Here is a 23,529-nt window from a genome sequence, read left to right as displayed (position 1 = left end):
CATGTGTGTGCGTGCGTTAGAGCTGTGTATATCTGTGTGTGTGTAGAGCTGTGTATATAGTGTGTGTGCACATGTGTATAGCTGTATCTGTGTGTGTGTAGAGCTGTGTATATCTGTGTGTGTGCGTATGTGTAGAGCTGTGTATTTCCATGTGTGAGTGTGTGCAGAGCTGTGTATTTCCATGTGTGTGTGTAGAGCTGTGTATATCCGTGTGTATGCGTGTGTGTAGAGCTGTGTATATCTGTGTGTGTAGAACTGTGTATATCCGTGTGTGTGCGTGTGTGTAGAGCTGTGTATATCCATGTGTGTGTGTAGAGCTGTGTATATCCGTGTGTGTGCATGTGTGTAGAGCTGTATAACCGTGTGTGTGTGTAGCTGTGGATATATCCATGTGTGTGCATGTGTGTGTAGCTGTGTATATGTGCGTGTGTGCAGTGCAATAACTGTTTCCTAAGGTGTGTCCACGACCAGCCCCAACAGGAGGAGGCTGCTGGCTGCCTCTGCTGTCGGCAGTTTTCTTCTCCTCTGTTTTTTCTCAGCTCCTAAGACATGAGCTTCAGAGGCCATGGCTGTAAGTCTCTTCTGATACCTGAACAGGGCTTTAGGAGAGAGATTTTCGGAAGGTATCTGCTCATTTGACAATTCTTCTTGGACTCTGCATAGTTTGGGTGAGCGGTGCTTGGGGAGGTAGGAAGGAAGGAGCCGCCTGCCTGGTCTGTGTTCTTGCAGGCACTGCTTGCCTCGCCCCTGGGAAGGAGCTGCAGGCCCAGAGCCGCCTCCGCTTCCTGGCGTTTGGAGGGGAAGGGGGAGTCAGGAAGGGATGTAACCTCACTTTCTCTGTGTGTGTTTTGTGCTTCTTTCCTGAATGCTCAAACCTCCTGACATGAATGAGCTTCAGAATCTGCGTAATAGGATCATCATGGGCTGTTGTCCCTAAAAAAAGAGAAAGGAAAAATGATATGAATGGGACTGTTATGGACTCTGATTTCCATGGACATAGCCATCCAAGTGATGGCACAGTTGGAGCTTCTGGACCCTGCCTAGCGACTCACCCGCGCAAAACTGGGAGAAGAGCTGATATTAATAAAGCTTTGTGGTGACTTCTCTGGGTTAGGATCCTGGGAGCCAGGGTCATGGGCTGAGAAAGAGTGACCGGGACCTTAGAGAAAGTCAATAGGCCTTTCTCTATGACGCCTGACCAGTGAATAGAGGTTAAAAGTGGAAATCAGTAAGGGATATTTGGCTATCTGGACTTCTTCCGTCCTGCTCTTGCCTTCTTCCCCACTGCCTGGACCAACAGGCAAGGAAAACCTGAGCATTTATAATCCGTAATGCAGAATTGTAGTCTGCAAATCAGCCCACTTTATCCCTCTTTAGCCCTTTCCTCTCTACCTAGGACTCATGATCTGTTGTTTTCTCCCATTTCTTTTCTCTCACTTCCTTAATAAATAAATAATAAAAAAAAGAGGGTCCCAGTTATGAAGGTGACAAATACATGAGCAAAGCATACACTCCATCCAAAGTATACAATTAATGGTATTTGGTATAATCACATAGTTGTGCATTCATCAACTGAATCATTATTAAAGCATTTTCATTGTTTCAATAAGAATAAAAACAAAAAACAGACAAAAATTCATTACCTCTCAATCTTTCTATGCTTCCACTGCATAAGCTGCTTTTAAAAAAAAATTTATTGAAATATATAAACCACACACAAACATACATAAACAATGAGTGTATAGTAATAGTTGTGAACTTACAAAACAAACATATATAACATCATACAGGACTCTCATAACTCACCCCACCACCAACACCTTACATTGTTGTTAAACCTTTTTAACTAATGATTAAAGAGCATTGTCAAAATATTACTACTAACCGAAGTATTTTCCACCAACCCTCCCTATTATTATTATCTTTATATCATTTATATATAAACATACATAAACAATTAAGTGTATAGTGAAAGTTGTGAACTTACAAATCAAACATGCATAACATCATACAGGGGTCCCATACATCAACCCTCCACCAATACTTTGCATTGTCATGAGACGTTTGTTACAAATTATGACAGAATACTGTCAAAATATTACTACTAATCCTAGTCCTTATCTTACATTTAGTGTGTTTTTCCCTCGACCCACCTTATTATTATTTTTTAAATATATTTTTTGTGACAGAAGTTATAAACTTATAAAACAATCATGCACGTGTGCAGAATTCCCAAACAATACCCCTCCATCAACACAACACACTGTGGTGGAACATTTGTTACAGATAAGATAATATCATCTGATTGTGACCATGTCCGTAGTGTACATTTGGCTCACATTTTCCGTACTGCCCCATTATCAACACAGTATATCTTTGGCTTAGATGCAAGAGTATTATATTATTACTGCTAAACACAGTCCATAGGTCATTCTAGTTTATTTTTCCCACACTTTCCCAACACCCTCCAGTAGTGATATACATTTACTCTAGCTCACGCTTGCATCTGTACCATCAACCACAGTTCTCATCCACCTCTTGGTTTACCGTGCTATTCAGTTCCTAGATTATCCTCTAGCATTCTGTCACTTGGCATTTACATACCTAGACTACCATTTTTAGCCACATCCCCATTTATAAACTAGCTATTACTCACTATTTGTTACCATCCATTCCATAATTTCCACACTTTTACAGTAAAGCTAATTAAAACTTCTACATACACTAAACATCACTAGTCCATCTAAGTCCTTCTCTTATCTCTGCTAATAATCCACCACTTACCACCAGCTCTTGAAGATATTTTCCTACAATTTCTTCTAGAAGTTTTATGGTTCTTGCTCTTATTTTTAAGTTTTCAATCCATTTTGAGTTAATTTTTGGATAAGGTGTGAGGTGGGGTCCTCTCCTTCTTTCAGCTATGGATATCCAGTTCTTTCAGCACCATTTTGCTGAATGGACTGTTATGCTCAAGCTGTGTGGGTTTGACAGGGTAGTTAAAAATCACTTGACCATACATGTAAAAGTCTGTTTCTGAGCTCAATTTGGTTCCATTGGTCTATGTGTCTGTCCTTATGCCAGTACCATGCTGTTTTTACCACTACAGCTTGGTAGTATGACGTAAAGTCTGGAGACGAGGATTCGTTTTTCCTTTTATATTGTTTCTGGCTATTCAGGACACCTTACCCTTTCAAATAAATTTGATAATTGTGTTTCCTTTTTTTTTTTTTTTAAATGCTGGTAGACTTTTTATCAGGGTTGCATTGAATCTGTATATCAATTTGAGTAGAATTGACATCTTAATGATATTTAGTCTTCCAATCCATGAGCATGGAATATTCTTCCATTTATTCAGGACTTTTTTGATTTCTTTTAACATTGGGTGGTGTTTTTTGAATACAAGTACTTTACATCATTGGTTAAGTTTATTTCTATTTGAGTTTTATCTGTCATATTTTATTTTCACCGCTCTTTTGACACTTTTAATTACTTTTATTGATATAATCTTCATTTCTAGACTCTCTTCCAGGCCTCTCTCTCCTGTCTTTTCTTTTCAGGCTCTAGCACACTCTTTAGCATTTCCTGAAAATCTGGTCTCTTGCTTAGAAATTCTCTCAGTTTCTGTTTATCTGTAAATATTCTAATCTTACCCTCATTTTTGAAAGACAGTCTTGCTGAATATAAAATTCTTAGTTGGAAGTTTTTCTCTCATAGTATCTTAAATATATCAGAACACTGTCTTCTTGCTTCCATGGTTTCTGGTGAGAAATCAGCACTTAATCTTATTGGGTATCCCTTATATGTTATGCATTCCTTTTCACTTGCTGTTCTCAGACTTCTCTCCTTGTCTTCGGCATTTGACATTCTGATGAGTAGGTTTCTTGGAGTTGGTCTATACAGATTTTTTTCAGATGGGAGCATGTTAGGCTTCTTGGACATGGATATCTATGTCCATCAATAAGGTTGGGAAATTTTCTTACATTATTTCTTTAAATATTCCTTCTGCCCCTTTTCCCTTCTCTTCTCCTTCTGGGATACCCATGACATGTATGTTTGCACATCTCTGGCTGATGTTTAGTTCCCTGAGATCTTGTTCAATTTTTTCCATTCTTTTCTTCATCTGTTCTTTTGTATGTTCACTTTCAGAGGCCATTTCTTCAAGTTCACCAACCCTTTCTTCTACTTCCTCAAATCTGCATTATATGATTCCAATATTTTTTTAATATCATTGATTGTGCCTTTCATTCCCATAAGATCTGCTCTTTTTCTATGCATGCTTTCAAATTCTTTTTTGTGCTCATCCAGTGTCTTCTTAATATCCTTAATCTCTTTAGCCATCTCAATGAATTTATTAAGGAGATTTATTTGAACATCTATGATTAGTTGTCTCAACTCCTTTATGTCATCTGGAGGCTTATCTTGTTCCTTAAACTGGGCCATATCTTCCTGTTTCTTGGTGTGGATTGTAATTTTTGGTTGGTATTTTGGCATCTGTTTTATTAGCATATTTATTCTGGGTGCAATTTTTCTCTTTAGTTTAGGGCTTCTTGTCCTTTTTCCCTTGCTGGTTGTGCAGCAAGAGCCAAGGATGTAATTGGTGCTTTAAACTGTGGAGGCTCAATCTGTGCTCATTGCCCCAGGGACCAATGAAGCTTCTTCCAACTTTCTCCTTTCCCAGAGGTAGGGACAGAGTCACAGTTGTATGGTAAAATCCAAGTCATGCAGGCCTAGACTGTGGTTGCACAGAGAGACTGATGAAGCTTTAAGTCCCTTTCTTTCCTGCCTGGGGTGGGGATGGAGCTGCAGGTGTGGGCAGCAATCTATGCAGTGCGGGTCCAAGATGAACACAGTTGCCCTGGTAGACTTCTGATTATTCAGTTTGTGGCACCCAAAGTACCCAACATAACCTGGATAGGCTGGTGCAGAGCTAGCCAGACTCTTCCCTGCCAGAGGCGGAGCTGAAGCCCAGGCTAGGGCTGCAGGCTGATTCTGGTGAAAAAAACTGATTCCTACCATCACTGTGATATGTGGTCATCCTGGCTTCTCCTCAGGCTGGGGGCAGAGTCAAAATGGTGGCCAATGGCCTCTTTCCAACTTTGACAGTTTCATATCCCAGCTGTTCCTTAGGTTATTCCTTAGCCATCTGAGTCTCCCAATCAGTAGCTGAAATTGGCAGCCAACTGTCTCCTCCTCCCTTGTTTTTGGGAAATGGAACTTCCAATTCCAGTCACTGAACATCTCCTGGGGCGGCTTGTGCCACCAGTGTAGGACAATCACTGGCCCCTGCGGCTTGGCTGGTAATTTCCCAGAGAGGCTGACGAAGGTCCCCGCAGGTTCCTCCCAGTTGGAGATGGCACTGGGGCTTAGGCTAGAGCTGCAACATGATCTGGATGGAAAGAAGGCAGTTCCCACCAGCACTGGGATCCTCAGTGCCAGGCGTGGAGTTAAGATGGTGGCTCCCGGCCTCTTTCTACTCGGACAGGCTCAAACTTTAGCTCTTCTCAGGATTATGCTGTAGCTCGCTGAATTTACTCATCAGTAGCTGAAGTTGGTGCCAACCATCTCTTCCTCCCCTGTTTTTGGGAAGTGGAGTTTTCAATTCCAACTGTGGAACAGCTCCTGAGGTGGCTTGTGTCTCCAGTGGAGGATGGCACTGGCCTCTGGGTCGTGGAGCACTCTACTCAGGAGTCTTCTCTGCAGATGGGCATTCTCCTCCTTCCACTCCTTCAAGGACATTGCAAGATGCTCTTCTGTCATCCTGGAGCCACCAAACAGGTGCTTCAGCTAGCTCAGATAGCTCTCTGTGTTTACTAAGTGCCTTGTAGTAGGAGCTGACTCTAGGAGCGCCTTATTCTGCCACCATCTTGCTAGTTCTCATAAGCTGCTTTTAATGAAATTCTTAAGGTGGTTATAACTTTTGCCATGGTCTTACTTCCTATAGATGAAAATCTCCTAAAGGAAGAAAGGAAAAAAATTTTTTTTAAAGATTTATTTATTTTATTTTATTCCCCCCCTCTCCCCTGGTTGTCTGTTCTCTGTGTCTGTTTGCTGCGTCTTGTTTCTTTGTATGCTTCTGTTGTCGTCAGCAGCACAGGAAGTGTGGGTGGCGCCATTCCTGGGCAGGCTGCGCTTTCTTTCGGGCAGGGCGGCTCTCCTTCCGGGTGCACTCCTTGCGCGTGGGGCTCCCCTACGGGGGGGACACCCCTGCATGGCAGGGCACTCCTTGCGCACATCAGCACTGCGCATGGGCCAGCCCCACACGGGTCAAGGAGGCCCGGGGTTTGAACCGTGGACCTCCCATGTGGTAGACGGACGCCCTAACCACTGGGCCAAGTCCGCTTCCCGAAAATTTTTTTAATTCCATGGCTGAGGACACATTTAAAAGCTTGCTGGATGACTTACTAATGAAAAGTGTGCTGAGCCAAGAGGAGATGGAGATGGTGAAAAAGAAAAATGTCTCCACAAGGCCCATGAGCTGACTGACTTCATGATTTGCAAAGGGTCCCACGCTGGCCAAATATTTATCAATGATATCTGTCAAAGAGATTCCACTCTGGCTTCCAAACTGGAATTCTGATAAGATTCTTCCATTCTGTTTAAAGGGTATCTCACCTTGCCCTCATAACTGGGTGATCAAATGTGCTTTTTTATTCACTTGCCAGATGACTGATGACTCAGCCATCCCAAATACTTTGGCCTCCTCTATTTCTGTGCACAGATTATGCTGTCTGCTCCCCCTGCTCCCCTTTGCATTGTTCCTGTAAAATTCTCCCAATCTCTGCTTCATGTTTAGACCAGCTCTTGCCCTTTGTTTGGAGTATCTTTCTATTTTTCTGTTATTTGAGGAGATAACCCACTCCTACGGCATTGATCTAAACAGATGTATCCTGGTTTCCACAGGTAAGTAATAGACAGCGACCTCGTGGTTCTTGAAAGGACTTGAAGGCCAGTTAGAACCAGTCACTCTCTTCCCTCCTGCTCCCTCCTTTGCTTTATTTACATTTTGAAGGCCATTTCTTTCCTGTGCCAAAGCCAAAAGACACAAAATAGTAGTAGGAATGGTCAGGATAACAACCTAAATTATAACACTCAATAAAATGTCACTCCATTACTTGAAATGCTTTGTCCTCTCATTCTACCATTGTCCTGAGGTCAAAGCCCACAATTCTTAATGTGGCACACACATTCTACCTCTTCAACCTCAGTTTCTATCCTACTTTGCCAGTCATATTGGACTCTTTTCCTAACAAAACACACTCATTCTCATTTCAAGGTTTTGTACTAGAATGATACCAAGGCTCCAATGTCCTGCAACTTAATTTGCCAGTGGTAGACTTAGTTTATGAAGCAATTTAGGTCACAATTTAAACTGAATTGTTGGAACTCACCAATCCATACACCTGTCCATTAGTTCACTTATTCAACAAAAATTTTTGAGTATCTACTGACAATCACTGTTTTTTTTTGGCTTGGGTATATTGTATTGAAATAAAACACACATGGATTTTCCATTCTAGTGGGGTTAGGGTGGCAATTAGAATAAAAAAGAAATAAAATGATTGTAATTAGTGATGAGAGCTATAAAAACAAAAAACAAAACAAAACAAAAACCAGGACAACGGGAGAGATTAGGGTAGAATGGAACTGCTGCTGCTTTGTGGTCAGTGGACATGCTGATGATTTGAATGACAAAAGTCAGCCCTGCATAGATCTTGGGGAAGATACACACAAGCCAAGAACACAGCAAGTACCAAGTTCTCACCACAGCAGCAGGCATGGGATATTCAGGAAACACAGAAAAACGTGCAGTGCTGCTGAGTGAGAATGGAAAGAGGAGGATAAAATGAAGACCAAGTTTAGCAGAGACTTCCTTGGTGTGATGAGAAGCCTTTGGGAGGTTGTATTCAATGTCATTGCCAATATAATTGTCCAGACAGAAAAATTAATTGTGGGGCCAATAAACCTCTTATATGACAAGTCTCTTCACAGAGAAGGGACCTCTAAATTGTCTGATGGGTGTCTAAAGATTATTCCTGAGACATGTAGACTGGTCTTTTTTATTTTATTTTTGCAGGCTCTTTGCATTAAAAAACACTAGACTAAGGTATATGGGGTCTTCAAAGAGATTCACTGAGAGATGGGAGCCCTGTGGTTTGGCTAATCAACAGAGAGTTCAGTGATCTGAAGAAAGTAACCAAGTTAGTCATGCAGATAAGCAGGATAATTGTTTTCCAGGCAGAAGGAGCAGTTAGAACAAAGACCTTAAGTAAGAGCTTACCTGAATTGTTCAAGGAAAGGCAAAGAAACCAGTGTGGCTAGAGTGGAATGAGCATGAGAGCAGGAGAAAAAGAGGGCAAATGAAGTTCAGGTTAAGGATTGAACTTGTAGGCCAGTGTGAGAGTTTGGGGGTTTACTCTGAATGAAATGGTATGTCATTTGGAGGTTTTGAGCATAGGAGAGGTATAATCTAACATATTTGGAAATGCTTGTGGAGGTTGCTGTGCTGTAAATAAACAAATGGAGAGGGAAATATGTTAGTGTTGCTGTAGGACAACCTATTAGGAAACTTAATGCCAAAATCCAGGTGAAAGATGGAAATGGCTTAGACCAGGGTGTGGTAAAGGATAAAATTCTAGATATTTTGATGGTAAAGCCTTCAGGATTTGCTGATGACCTGGATGTTGGTTATAAGAGAAATAGAGTAGTTAAGCATGAGGATAGCTATAAAGACTTTGACCTGATCCTTTTTAAGGTTGGAGTTGCCATCAATTGAAATTGGGAAAATTGTGGGTGGAGCATGGTTAGGTGGGAGAGATGAGGAGTTATTGAGTGTAAGTTTCCTATTGGACATGAGTTTGCAGAAATCAAATGAATTCATGAGCAGTTGGAAATATGTTCTAGAATTCAAGAGAGAGTTTTGGGCTGAAGCTTTAAATTTAGGATTCTTTTTATAAAGATGTTGATTAAAACATTGAGAATAGAGAATCTGGGATATGAAGAAGAGAAGAAGATGAAGGATTGTGTCTCAAAGATCAAAATCGAAGAGGTTCAAGAGGGAAGAGGAGGAACAAGCCAAGGAGACTTAGAAGAGGAAATAATTCATTTAAATTTCTTTCTCCATACAAGTATTATAATTTCCATGAAGATATGAACTCTGTCTTAGTCACATTTTTGTTTCCAGTTTTTGGAGTTCACCAGATGGTTGTTTAATAAGAAAAGTTCTCCCAAGATTGTGACTAGGCAGGAAGCAGAGAGAACTTTCATCATGCATGTACTTCCTCCGGGCTTTTTACTTTCTATTTTAGAGCATTCCAGAACCCTGGATTCTTCTGTAAAGGCAGAATTGGGGGCATGAGAAACATAGGTAATCTGGGGATGCTTAACAGACACTTGAATTTTAGATGCCCAGAAGGCTGGAAACAGAGCCTGCCTCTTTTGTTTTTTTTCAAGAAAACTACCACAAGAGTAGGTCCTTCCCACCTTTTCCCCTCTTCAGTTCTAGTCTTTCCTGGCTCTGTAAATTTGGACAAGCCACTTAACCTCTGGCCCAGCACTCTGTCCAGTTGAACTTTCTGCAGTGATGGTCATGTTCTACATCCACGTTCTCTAAAGTGGTAGCCAATAGTCACATGAATCTACTGAGTACTTGAAATGTGGCTAATGGGACTGAGGAGCAAAATTGTTTCTCATCATACTTATTATCAAGGACAAGAATTAACCAGAGAATCCTTAACAGTGATTTGAGCCTACTGTGATACCGCTGAACTTCTAGCATTCAATCCCATCATCAAAAACCAGTATTGAGTATTTTCTATATGTCTGCCCAATGCTAGGTATTAGGGTTATACAAACGAGTGATATGACAGTCGTGCCCCTGAGGAGCCTAGAATCTGGAAGAAGGACAGGGAGAGACAGGCACAGAAGCATGCCACTTTAGGACAATGGCACTAAACTGCTCATCTAGGGATGAGTAGTGTGTGTGTGGGAACATTGCTGTTTTGTTTCCTAAGTCCTCATTGTGTTTATCGTAGCAGGTGATAATAATGATGCTGTTAACATTTATATGAAACTTGATATCTGCAGGCACTGTTCTAAGTACTTCCCATATATCTTACTCATTGCATCCTTATAAAAATCCAATGAGGAAGGTAAAATTTTTATCCTCACTCTCATTTGAGGAAAATGAAGCAGAGAAGCAATAAGTAGCCTGTCAAAGTTTGCCTCGCTAATAGGTGGTAGACCAGGATTCAAGCCTGCTTCCTAAATCCATCCTAATTTAAGCTGTGGAGATTTTTGAATGAGCAAGCTTTTCTATCCACTGATATTAAACTGCTAAACTAGAGGTCTATGGCAATCCTGTTTTTGTGACTCTGCATCAAGCACACTGTTAATTCTGAATGATAACTTCTCTACTCCACTCTAGGTTTATTGTAACTACAGCTTAACTGGTTCTTCTGCTCAGCGTTTGTCCTTCTTGGGGAGCTCTTTTAGGGCCTATCATTTCCTTAGAAGAGGATTAAAGACTCTTAGAAATGATTGTCACCGATTCTGCAGCCTGAACCCACCCTCCTGACCATCCCAAATTCACTTGCTCCTGGAGACTGGCCTCTGAGCTATGGGTTCTCAACAAGAACAGCTTCCCCGACCAGGATGGCAGGCCCCAGTTCTGTCACCCAGTGAGTCACCACAACTATTCCACAACTGTATAAGGAAGGGAAAGCAACAGCAACAACAACAACAACAACAAGAAAGGCCTCTCTTCCCACGATGAGTTGAGACACCCACATTTTTAAATATAAACATATTGAAGAAACAGGAGTCAAATGTTCATGTATGTTGGCTAAGAAAAGAGGGAAATACTTCTTCAAAACAAAGTCACTTCTTGTGCTAGTTGTTGTCAAGGACTAAACAGGGAATCCTAATGAATGAAGAGCTAGATTTAAGGGAGAGTCTTAAAGAATTTCCCAGAATTGAGGGAGGTCAGTAGAGTCTCATTAGAACTCTTGCCACAGTTGTATGAGTGCATTGTTGCATATGCGATAGATATAAAAGTTGGATAGCTTTCCCTGCTAAAGAGCTCTCTTATCTTGCCTGTCTACATGTAACAAGATATTAGACGGTAATTAAGATGCCTTCTGTCTAAGTTTTTCTATCTTCCATGAGAACTAATGTCCTTTTCTGTGATGGTTTCTATGTTGATAAATGGGATGGTGCCCAATGAGAAATCCAGCACAGCAGATGTCACAGCTCTTCTTATGTCATATTCTTGCAGCTCTCCAAGATCTCTTGCTAGAGCAGCAGAGCCAGCATCAGCAGAAGCCGTAGATACATTTAAGCTTTGTCCACGTAAAGAATTCCTGGAACAACATAAACACATGGCTGAAAAGGTGATATGACCAATGAGTGGAATGGGGGAGACAGCAAAGCAGGAACAATTCCTGGACATAAAATATACAAAGGCCCTGAGAGTGAAAGTCACTTTTCTCAAGTAATGTCTCGAATCTCAGTGAGGGTTAAAATATAGTTGTAGGTAGCTATTTTCATTCTAGGAGGGAAATTTGACATGCAATAATGCTACAAGGCATTTTATAAAAATGATAAATTGATGCTATAAAATAATGCTATAGAGGCGTTATGTTTTGGTTGTGATCAAGGTAGGCTGATGTAGGTGGGCAATGTCTTTAGCGTTCAGAAGTTTAAAATTGATCCTGAATGTTAGATAATGTTTGACTAAAGTGGAACAGAGGAGAGAGAGTCTTCTAGTCTACCCCATGAGATCGTTAATAAATATCCCATATCTATTCTTATTCACCATCCTTGAGTTGAATCTGACTATGCTGTGATTGTGTGAGGAAAAACACGATGCATCTAACTTGCCTTTGTTATGAAGAGTTATCCAATTCAGGAGAAGGTGGGCTGCACTCACCAGGCCCCCCTCATCTGTAACACAGAGTGTGACCACCTCCCAAGGCGCAGTGGGGCTGACCACGACATCATAGGGATGCAGAGTCTGCTGGAGCGTCTGGGGTACGGCATGGATGTGCAACAGAAACTCAGAGCCAGGGTAAGAGGCCCTGCCTCATGTGGTGCAGACAGACCTACTTGTCCACCGACTTCTCTCAGGGTACCAGCTTTGTAACTTGGAGCCGTTCATTTCACTTTTCCTCATCTTCAAAATGAAAATGTTAAAGCTGTCATCCTTCCTCACCCACACCTCTTTGAGCTATGTGTATATATTTGAGCAAGAGAAAGACTGTATGTAAAATGCCTGGCATTTTACAGGGTCTGAAATACAGAAAGTGCTCAGATGTGGTTGATTAGCAGTTACATGACTGTTTATATTTATCATAATTATACATACCCAGAAAGAAATATATGCACACACAAATATTTGCATACACACATATATACACATTCATATATATACACACATACATTCATATGTGTTCAAGTCTGTCTATCTCTCTATCTCTATCTTTCTGTCTATCTATCTATCTATCTATCTATCTATCTATCTATCTATCTATCTATCTATCTATCTATTTATCCTTCCTTTGTATCAGAACATGGTGAAGGCTGGAGAAGAGATTCATCCAGAAGGCAGTGTGATAATGGAGAGACACAGCCAAAACTGTGGCAACACTGGGTATGGGAGTGTATGGAGGAGCAGGGTATTTTAACTCCTTTCTCTTCTTATTCTCTGACCTTCTCCAGTCTACTACAAGTGCCTCCAATTAGTCAAATATACCTGGAAGCTGGGTGCCAAGAGTCCAAGCAATGTGGTCCCTAGAACCATAAAACAGGGGCGAGAAGAGCTTGGAATATATCCAGGGATGACAAATAAAATGTAGCCAGCACAAGATGAATGAATAAAGGATAGAGAAGAAAATCCAGATGTCTTGCCTTACGACACCATCTTCCAGGTATTCAACAACCAACAGTGTCCCTATCTAAAAGACAAATCCAAGGTCATCATCCTCCACGCATGCAGAGGTGGTGAGTTCTGACGGAGGTCCAGAGGTCAGGGAGGGAGGTGTGAGCTGTGCAGGCCTAGAGCTTCACTTTAGTGCAAACATACCAAATAGATTTCTTTGGAAAGGGCACTTGGGGTGGCAATAGTGAAATTGATATGCAACTTGATTGTTTATGCCATCCACTCTCAGTGAAACAAAGCAAGTGGTGAGGATGTTAATGTTAACTCTAAATTATCTTTAAGGAGAGTTATTAAAATTGTAGTAAGAAATAGCTGTAATTTCAACATTTGTTGATCAAAATTTTATGAGCTCTGACCTGAAAAGTGTTTCACATGACAGTGAGGGATCAAAACTCAATACCATGCCAAGTAAGTGAAAGAAGTCAAACCCAAAAGGTTACACACTATATGATTCCATTCTTATGGCATTTGGAAAAAGGCCAAAGTATTAGAACAAAATCACATCTATGGTTCAGGGGCTAGAGCTGAGGAGTAGATATATTGATTATAGAGGAGGTTACATGGCTATATATATTTATCAAAATTTGTTAAACTGTACACAAAAAATTGTGAATTTTACTGTATATAAATTATACCTTTATTTACATACAGTAAAAAATTTCTGACTTCAAACTTAAATGGAATTATACCAATTGGGGAATGGCTTAGAGAAGGAAGAATCAGGAATGGGTGAAGAAATGATATGACATTTGGTTTAGGATCTCTTGTCTATTGTAGAAGAAAGCAGGTATTTCCTTCTTTGGTTTTGTACCACCATCTGGACTTGGAAATTAAATCTTTTTTTTTTTTTTTAAGATTTATTTAATTTTTTGTATGTATTTTTCTCTCTTTCCCCACCCAGTTGTCTGCTCTCTGTGACGATTTGCTATGTGTTCTTTTGTGTCCACCTCTATTCTTGTCAGCGACACGGGAATATATGTCTCTTTTTGTTGTGTCATCCTGTTGTGTCAGCTCTCCATGTGTGCGCACCACTCCTTGGCAGGCTGGACTTTCTTTCACACTGGGCAGCTCTCCTTACAGGGCGCACTCCTTATGTGTGGGGACACCCCTGCGTGGCACAGCACTCTTTGCGTGCATCAGCACTGCATGTGGGCCAGCTCCACATGGGTCAAGGAGGTCCTGGGTTTGAACCACAGACCTCCCATGTGGTAGGCGGATGCCCTATCCATTGAGCCAAGTCCGCTTCCCAGAAATTAAATATATACAACACACCTTATACAAATACACACATACGGATGTGATATTTAATATGTAATACGTGCATATGTACATGCATATATAAAGACATATTTATGCGTGTATAAATACAAACTATATATTTTAATGTCAGCCACAATCTTCTTATTGGTATTGCTGTTATTTTATTATCCCTAAACCAAATACTGCTCACTTTACATAGAAGTAATCAATGGTAGTTTTTAGCACCAGTACTGCCCTCATCAGTGAGCACCAGTTCCAGAAATTCCTTGGCATCTCATTAATGTGAGTGGTGATACAGCTGGGTTATGCCTATTTTGTGTGTATGCGTGTGTGAAATTAACTGGAACTTCTTCATAAAAGTGTGTTCTTATTTGGGGAATAGTTGGCACAGATTGCTAAAATGGGCACATCAGTGAATAACTGGATGATGCCTCTACAGAAAACTCTGGAGCAGTGTGGGTCACTGGCTCCCCAGCAGCCTCAGCGCACAGCTCTTCATGGTCACCAGAGAACCTGATGGATGACGGTATCCACAAGGCCCACCTGGAGAAGGACTTCGTTGCCTTCTGCTCTTCCACTTCTTGTACGTGTCTTTCACTCATCAGTCAGAATTGTAGGGATGAGGCTCCCTCCCTGCATAATTGGTCCCAGGGTTTTAAGACAGAAAACAGACTAAAAAAGTCTTGGGGTTGTTGGGCTTTTTAAATGGGTGGAAAACCCATCTGGGCTTTGGCAGCCTTCTTTTACAGCTACTTTGGGGTGGCCCTGCCTCTTTCTATGTCATCATTTACCCAGAGGCTAGTCTCCCATTCCCTCTTATCAAGTGACCAGTCTGTAGGCCAACAGGAGCATTTAGTGAATCTGCTATGCAGAAGAGCATCGTTTTTACTGATGAGGATTTTTTTAAAGAAAAGGAAGACATGACCTCCTTTTCAAAAAAATGTATTTTCTAATTTGGAAAATGAGAAATCTTGAGTATGAAATACTGTTTTTTTGTTGTTGTTGCTGTTTTTTAAATTATCAAACATTTAGTAGCACCAGGCAAAGTGGGATTACAACCAAGGAGTAACAAAGAGTCTTAAAGGATTGATTCAGAAAGAAAGTCATCATACTTAAGGTACTATAATTTAGGAAAAGAGATAGCATGGCAGAGAGACAAGAATTCACGAAGGCATAGTGTACATGACCTGGGCAAAGGCAGACAGAATTTCTAAAACACCAAACAAAACTTTCCCTTGAGGTTAGAAATGGGAAGCAAGACAACAATATCTCAATTCTTCATATAAATTCATTTTTTTTTTACATATTCATACTATATTTACTGAAACTGATGTACAGATATTGAGACAATAGCTTTCAAACAAGGTAACATTTGGGTTTACATTGTGGTTTATATTTTAGACTATATAATTTTCTAAATTTTTAGTTATCTTATGTTTTACATTATAATTTACATTTTAGCCTATCAGCCCCTATATATTTTTGGTGTAATTTAACATGTCTTATATCCATCCTTTTTTTTTTGTCTTTATTTATTTTTTTAATAATAAATAAATAAATAATAAAAAAATGAGGTCCCCATATACCCCCTACGCCCCTCACCCCACCCCTCCCCCCATAACAACAACCTCCTCCATCATCATGAGACATTCTTTGCATTTGGTGAATACATCTCTGAGCACCGCTGCACCTCATGGTCAATGGTCCACACCACAGCCCACACTCATCCACAGTCCACCCAGTGCAGCACCCTCTAGCAGGTAAACACTATTATCTCATTCCCATAGATAAGGAAACTGAAGCTCACAAAAATCATATAAATTTCCTGAGTAAACACAAGGAGTATTTTAACAGGTATGAATTCAAGTCAATTTGACTCTGAATTTTACTCTCTCTTGGTTAAACCAACAAAGAAATTGCAGAGGTTACATTATTTAGAGCTTTATGACACTGTCAGGAAAGGGCTATTGTGAAAACAGAGCATTGCCCCCTTAGAAAAAACAGTTTTGTCCTTGACTGATCTGGGATTTACATCCTCAGGGTTAACTGCTGCCTCCCTATAATCTGAAAAGGGTATCCATGATGTAATCTAGAAGCATCTTCTGAGTCAGATGGATCTGGAGTGATTAACTCCTCCATTACTTTTTAGTTGTTCTATCTCAGCCAAGTTTTCAAGATTAAGACAGAGAACCTTTGCTAGAAATACAGTTTAATTTAAACGTGAGAGTTTTATATTCTGAACTATAGAACTTTGGTACTAGAACCCTGTGCTCCTCACCTGTGTACCCCTTACATGATGTCTTTTATTGTTCAATCTGTGTCTACCCTATTAATCTTTGTACACACACAGGAATCTGACTCTATTTTTCTACTTGTTTAAATCTGCCCAAAGATATTTAAAATCCATGATGTTTTGAAAGATGCAGGTTGTATAGCTTAAGATTTATCTTTTCCTTTATTCACAGATAATGTTTCCTGGAGCAGTACAAAGGGTTCTATCTTCGTCACACGGCTCATGTATTATTTCCGAAAATATTCTTGGTGTTGTTCCCTGCTAGAAATATTTTCAATGGTAACTTCATATTATCTCTTTCACATATGTCTTTATATACACAAACAAAAAAATATATATGGATAACCCACCTGCAAATTTTACACAAACGATAGGATATTATTCACACTGTGGTGAACCTTACTTTCAAAATTATTTCCAGAGTGATGGTATTAAGCTCTAATAACCAAAAGCACATAGCACATGCTGAAGTTCTGTATGCCAAATATTAAAATTTGGGGAGATAAAGAATTATAAAGAGAGAATACAGAAGAATGTAGAGAAAAATAACATTTGCTATGGAACATGATTTACTTAAGTATTCAATTATGGAAAGATGTTTGGGTGCAAAACTCATTTCCTTTATAATGTTTACTGTGTTCCTGTATACACTAGAACTGAGGATACATAATGCAGATAAAACAGTAAATATAGTAAACACAGATGCTGCTTCCATAGCTATTATTTTATAGAAAACAGAGATAATAAAAATCACATCATGCTAAAATATGTAATTTCAAATTTCTAGGGAAAAATAACAGCCTCCTGTGAGCTCTAATAAGGAGGGAGCAAGTTTAGCTCAGTGGTTGAGCACCTGCCTTGCATGTGTGAGGTCCTGGGTTCAATCCCCAGTACCTCCTTAAAAAAAGTTTGGAAGTCTTATGTTATATGTGGCCATCAGAAAATGAAAGCTTGGAAGAAGAGTGAAATTTGTGTGAGTGCTTTTGACTGGCATAAAAATGTTTATTGATCAATGGAAGAGATAAGGGATGAGTGAAAAATAATCTGAGTCAAAGTCTTAAAGAATAAGAAATTAGGGTTGGAATCTCAGAAAACTAAGAAAATTTGATCTTTATGAGGATTAAATGAAAGAATCTCCACAGTTAAGGTTTCCCATACATAAATCCTGAAGTGAGAAGTTGTAATTAAACTGTACAGATCAGAAACTTTTGATGCCAGTCAGGATGGCATAAGAGGAACTGGATTTACACTCCTGTCTGAAATAAACAAACAACAACATCGAACCCCAGAAAAAAATTAATGAAGCAATGATTTTCAAGACACTGGGCATCAAGTAATGAAGGGCACTGCCCCCTGGGAGCTGGTAAAGAGACAAGGGTGAGCTCTGCAATTGCCTCAGCTCACTGTCTTCAGGAAACGTCCAGGCGACAGCACAGGAGGCAGCAAGAAGATAGAACCTGGCGGTGGAATTCCAGACTTGAGGAGCCAGAACTGAGAGTCCCAGCAGAAAAGCTGGCTAGAGTTCATAGGACAGAACACCAAGAGAAGAGAGCAGCAAAGAGAAAGAACTCTAGAGATCTTCAGAGGGTCTGCCTGAGTATCTACCAGAGCACAGTTCAGCATGGGGGTGAACTACAGGAGCCAGGGGAAATAACTACCCGAAAGGATCAGAGGAAAGAATCAGTGTTGTTCCTACAGGTTCAGAAATAGAACCAAATTATAAAATCTCATAATTCACTGGGAGAGCACTTAGGTCTTACCTCAGTTGTAAGGAAGAAAAATCTGTGCAATAAAAACTACTCTGATCCTTCCTAACAAATTTTAAAAGCAAGACCCAAAAGGATCAGACAGGTTCCAAACTACTTACTTCATCCAAGACCAAGGCCCAAGGACATATATGACTATAAAAAGATCCAGCACTTAAAAGGTGAAATTTGAAACAGGTAGCATCTAGAAGTAGGAAAATAAAAATAGGAAAATAGAATCCGTATTGTGAAGAATTATCAGTCAATCACAACAGATGCTAAGATTAGCAAACAAGGACAATAAATAGTTATTGTAGCAGTATTCCGTATGTTCAAATAGTTAACGAGACTCACAGAAGTTATAAAAGACTAAATTGGATTTTGAGATATGAAATGTAGAATTTATGAGATGAAAAATACACTAGATAGAATTAATTAGAGGGGGGGTGGGGGGTGGGGCTGAATGGGACCTCACATATATATTTTTAATGTAATATTATTACAAAGTCAATAAAAAAAAAAAAAAAGAAGACAAACAAGAAGCAGACAATGAGAAAAAAAAAAAGAGCAAAAACAACCAGTAAACAGACAAGGGAGCTATCTTGGGATGGAGGTTGAGGGGAGTGGGGGGTGGGCGGGGCAGGGAAGTGTACACTGTAAACCTTGATTATTGCTGTCATCTAAAAAGTTCTTTAATGTCTCTACTAAAAAAAAAAAAAAGAATTAATGGCAGATTAGATATGTATAAGAAAAACATAGCAAAGAAGTTTGAAGAAACTATATGAGATGAAACATGGAGGGCAAAGAGGAACACAACAACAAATTAAAAAGGCATTGTTGAACTGTGGAACAAACTTAAGACACCTATGATATGTATAAGTGGAGTTGTGAAAGTAGACACAAAATGATATTTAAGGAACTAATGGCTCAAATTTTTCAATTTTTCAAATCTAAAGAAAACTTTAAAACCCACAAATTCGAGAACATCAACAAACCTCAACTATTAAAATAAGTGAAAAACATTACAGCAATCTTAATATATTCGCTTTAAAACTTTGAGTAAGGAAAAATTTTAAAGCAGAGCACAAAAACACATACAGGAAATAAAGTTAAGAATGACAGAAGATTCATCATCAGAAACAGTACATGATAAAACAGTAGTCAAAGATAAAAAAAGATCAATTTAAATTTCTATGTCAAGAAAATCAGAAAAATATTTTTCAAAAACAACGGTGAAATAGACTTTCTCAGGCATATGAAAACTGAAACTTTCTATCATCAACAGACTTGCATTGTAAGATATGTTAAAGGAAGTCCATCAGACATAAAGAAAATGATACTATATGGAAATGCAGATCTACAAAAAGCAATGACAGCAATGACAATAGTAATTTCATAGATAAATACACATTTTTCTTTTTATTTAATACTCTCAAAGAACATAGGCTGCTTAAACAAATATAATTATGATATAGTGTTGGCTTTATAACATATGTAAAAGTAAAATGTATGACAAAAACAGGACAAATTCTGAGAGATGTGAAATGGAATTTGATAATTTTAAGATCTGTGCTCTATAGATAAAGTGGTATAATAACAATTGAAGTTAGACCATGATAAGTTACATTTGTATACGCTAAGCCCCTAATTTAACCCCTAAAAGATAAAAGTAAGGAATTAGAGCTAATAAGCCAACAAAGGACACAAAACAAAATCAAAATAATAATCCAAAAGAATGCAGAAAAAACAGAAAGAGGGAACCAGGAACTGGTAGGACAAGTTAAAAAAAAGATATTAAAACCTACAGTTATCAATAATCACATTAAATACAAATGGTTTAAGCAATCAATAGAGATTGTGAGATTGCATAAAAAAGAAGATATAGCTATCTTGTCTACAAGAAATTTTAATTATGAGAAAACAAATAGGTTAAAAGGTAAAATAATGGACAAAGTTACTAACATACTAACATATTAACACTAATAAGCTGGAAAGGTTTATTTGATTCAGACAAAGCAGATTTCATAGCAGGGAATATTAGCAAGGATTGAAAAGGTAATGCTATGTGGACAAGGGGTCAGTTTATCAGGACATAAAATTTTAACCACCCGTGCACTTAATAACAGAACTTAAATATACATATATGAAGCAAAAATGGTTAAAGCTGCAGTGAAAAATAGACAAATCCACAGCTGAAGAAATATATTTCAATACCCTCAGTAACTGATAGAACAAGTGTACAAAAAGTCAAAGAAGATAAAGAAGACAAGAGCAATACAATTAAACAACATGGTCCAATTAACATGTATAGAACACTCCAACCAATAGCAGAGGAATAAACATTCTTTTTAAATGCATATGGAACATTTACCAAAATAAAACACAATCTAGAACAGTATCTAGAACAAGTATCAATAAATTTGAAAGATTTGAAACATACAAAATATGTTCCCTAAGTAAATGAAATTAAAGTAGAAATCAACGATAAGATTGATAATAATTAATAGGATTAATAGTAGGATTAAATACACTTTTAATAATACATGGGCCAAAGGAGTCTTTAAAATGGATATAAGACAGCAGACTTGACCCAGTGGTTAGGGCGTCCGTCTACCACATGGGAGGTCCGCGATTCAAACCCCGGCCCTCCTTGACCCGTGTGGAGCTGGCCCATGCGCAGTGCTGATGCGTGCAAGGAGTGCCCTGCCACGCAGGGGTGTCCCCGCGTAGGGGAGTCCCATGTGCAAGGAGTGAGCCCCGTAAGGAGAGCTGCCCAGCACGAAAGTAAGTGCAGCCTGCCCAGGAATGGCGCCACCCATACGTAGAGCTGACACAACAAGATGATGCAACAAGAAAAGAGACACAGATTCCCATGTTGCTGACAATAACAGAAGCAGACAAAGAAACAAGACACAGCAAATAGACATAGAGAACAGACAACTGGGGTGGGGGTGGGGTGGGGGGAAGGGAGAGAAATAAATAAATCTTAAAAAAAAAATAAAATAAAATGGATATAAGATAGTAATTGAATGAAATTAAGGCACAACAAATAAAAAATTGTGATATGCTATTAAAGCAGAACTTAGGTGAAAACTTAAGTTATAGTACTATATGACAAGAAAAGTCCTAAATCAGTTAACACATCTTCTGCCCTAAGAACCTAGAAAAAGAAGAGTACATGAATATCAGCATATGCAAAAAAGAAAATAAAAGGTCAGAATGGAAATAATAAAAAGAAAAATGTAAAGACCAGAGAGAAAATAAATGGAACCAAAAACTCTTTCTTTTAGAAGATTAACAAAATAGACAAAGTACTAACCAGACTGATTGGGGGGAAAAAAAAACACATGCAGATTATTGTGCAAATTATGGATAATTGAGATTGATGTGGTCTTGGTTTCAGGGGGAATTTATTTGAAGGTAAACTTTAGACACTGACAGGGTTTCTAGCTATGGATGTTGGTGGGGAGTTGTCAACATAATTAATGGTTTGGTCCCTTTCAGAGTTGTTAAAGCTCTTGTTCCTTCACAACTCAGCAAATATCCTCAATTCCAATCATCATCATATTGGCCCATGGAGCAATGGGTTCTGTTTCTGGAAATTGGTAGAAACCAAAACTTTTTTTTTTTTTTTCCATTTCCAGGTTCAACGATCATTTGAAAATCCAGGTGTTAAACCTCAGATACCCACCATTGAAAGACCGTCATTGCCTAGACCTTTTTATCTCTTCCCAGGAAATTAGAATTAGTAAGTATATACAGATGATGCTAGCAAATCAGGAAATTGACTTGAGTGATGACTGAAGTGATTCGTTTTTCCTGAATGACCTACACAATATTTTGTGTTTATTATTTATTGTTTATTTTTTACACTTACACTATATTAATATCTATTAAAAACAAAGGTAAAATTTTGGCTTTTGTCCATAAGCTAGTAATGGGTACTGGTCTTGCCTTTCTGCTATAAATAACTCACTCAAAAATGAAGCAAAATATTTGAAACAAGTTTTCACATTTTGGGCAATAGGCAGTTCCTAGACTCCTTGTTCTGAGAAAAGGGAAACAAATAAGGTGAAGTGTACAATTACCGCAATTTTATGACATTCCAAAATGTCTGTGATTCAGTGTAGGAAGGGGTAATTCAAGGAGAATATGACAATCTCACTGAGTTCAGGAAACAGCAATCACACTTCATGAGGTGGCTAAAATGTGAAGGGCTAAATTCCAGAGGGGAGGAAGATATGCAGAAAAGAACACCAAATATCTGAGTTTTTGGTTGAATATCAACCTGCACATTCAGAGCATGAAATAACCAGAACCCAGGAAAACAATTACTACTTGGGACATCTGTGGTCAACAATTAATAGACCTCCCACAGCACTGGTACATGATAAGTGGAGAGGCCCAGTGAACACTCAGGACAATCAGCAGAGATGCTAGAGGGTATGCTTTAAAAGTGTTGGTAAAATAGTTCTAGAATAAAAGCTACTCGATATCTGCCCCAATAACACTTAAAAACAAATCTCGTAAAAATGAAAGAGAGTCACAAAAAATTTTATAAGAGACTCCCAAAAAGAAGCTTTAACACTCTTTCAGTAAAATTACTTAAGTACAAATGCACAAAATATACAATTTACAATGTCTGACAACCTATCAAAATTGCCACATATTTTAAAAGTCATTAAATATGAAAGACCAATAAGTAGAGTAAGATATGATAAAATTAGCAAAGACTTTAAAAGAATGTTAAAAATACACTTAATACTACAAAGAAAGTAAAGAACATAGAATGAAATGTATAAATAAAGATCCAAGTTGAACTTATAGAACTGAAAAACATAGTATCAGAAATTAAAGTCATTGAACTTAACTGCATTTTAGAAACTGCAATAATAACAAAAACAATAAGAGAACAGATAATTTTAGCTATAGAAACTGTCCAAAGTAAAGAATAGAGGAGGAGAAAAACAAAAACAAAACAAAACAAAACACCACACAAAAAACAGATGCTGAATCTCAGTGACTTGTAGAACAATAAGAAGTGATCTAACAATTGTACATGTAATTGAAACCTAGAAGGAAATTAGAGGCACAAAATATTCCAGGAATGACCAGCATTAGTTTTCAAAATGGGTAAAATCTGTAACACATAGAATCAAGAAAGTGTATGGAACCCAAGAGGGGAAAACCCATATAAATCCACAGCAAGGCACAGTATAATCATGTTGCTGAAAAAAAGTGTTTTTTTTTTTGTAATTCCAGAGAAAAATTACACATTATATTGACAGCCAAGAATA

At 38.7% G+C, this 23,529-nt stretch overlaps 1 protein-coding gene across 1 annotated transcript; it reads left to right on the top strand.

Moving 5' to 3' along the window:
* The first annotated feature begins 11,884 nt into the window (after positions 1–11,884).
* On the top strand, positions 11,885–21,975 carry LOC101425305 (caspase-13-like). Its single transcript, XM_012523223.2, has 5 exons — positions 11,885–12,064; positions 12,876–12,996; positions 14,634–14,777; positions 16,660–16,766; positions 21,877–21,975. The coding sequence occupies exons 1-5, from the start codon at positions 11,885–11,887 to the stop codon at positions 21,973–21,975; spliced, it is 651 nt and encodes a 216-aa protein (XP_012378677.2).
* The last annotated feature ends 1,554 nt before the right edge of the window (positions 21,976–23,529 follow it).

This window comes from Dasypus novemcinctus, chromosome 27 (genome assembly GCF_030445035.2).
Source record: "Dasypus novemcinctus isolate mDasNov1 chromosome 27, mDasNov1.1.hap2, whole genome shotgun sequence".
In the NCBI taxonomy this organism is placed as follows: domain Eukaryota; kingdom Metazoa; phylum Chordata; class Mammalia; order Cingulata; family Dasypodidae; genus Dasypus; species Dasypus novemcinctus.
Note: the sequence above shows the minus strand (reverse complement) of the source record. Positions and strands in the feature narration are given on the sequence as shown.

Bases quoted from the DNA above. Each gene is read 5' to 3' on its own strand.
- LOC101425305 (XM_012523223.2), top strand. From the start codon at position 11,885: ATGAAGAGTTATCCAATTCAGGAGAAGGTGGGCTGCACTCACCAGGCC. The intron at 12,065-12,875 runs GTAAGAGGCCCT...GAATGAATAAAG, and splicing joins AACAGAAACTCAGAGCCAGG to GATAGAGAAGAAAATCCAGA. The intron at 12,997-14,633 runs GTGAGTTCTGAC...ATGCCTCTACAG, and splicing joins CCTCCACGCATGCAGAGGTG to AAAACTCTGGAGCAGTGTGG.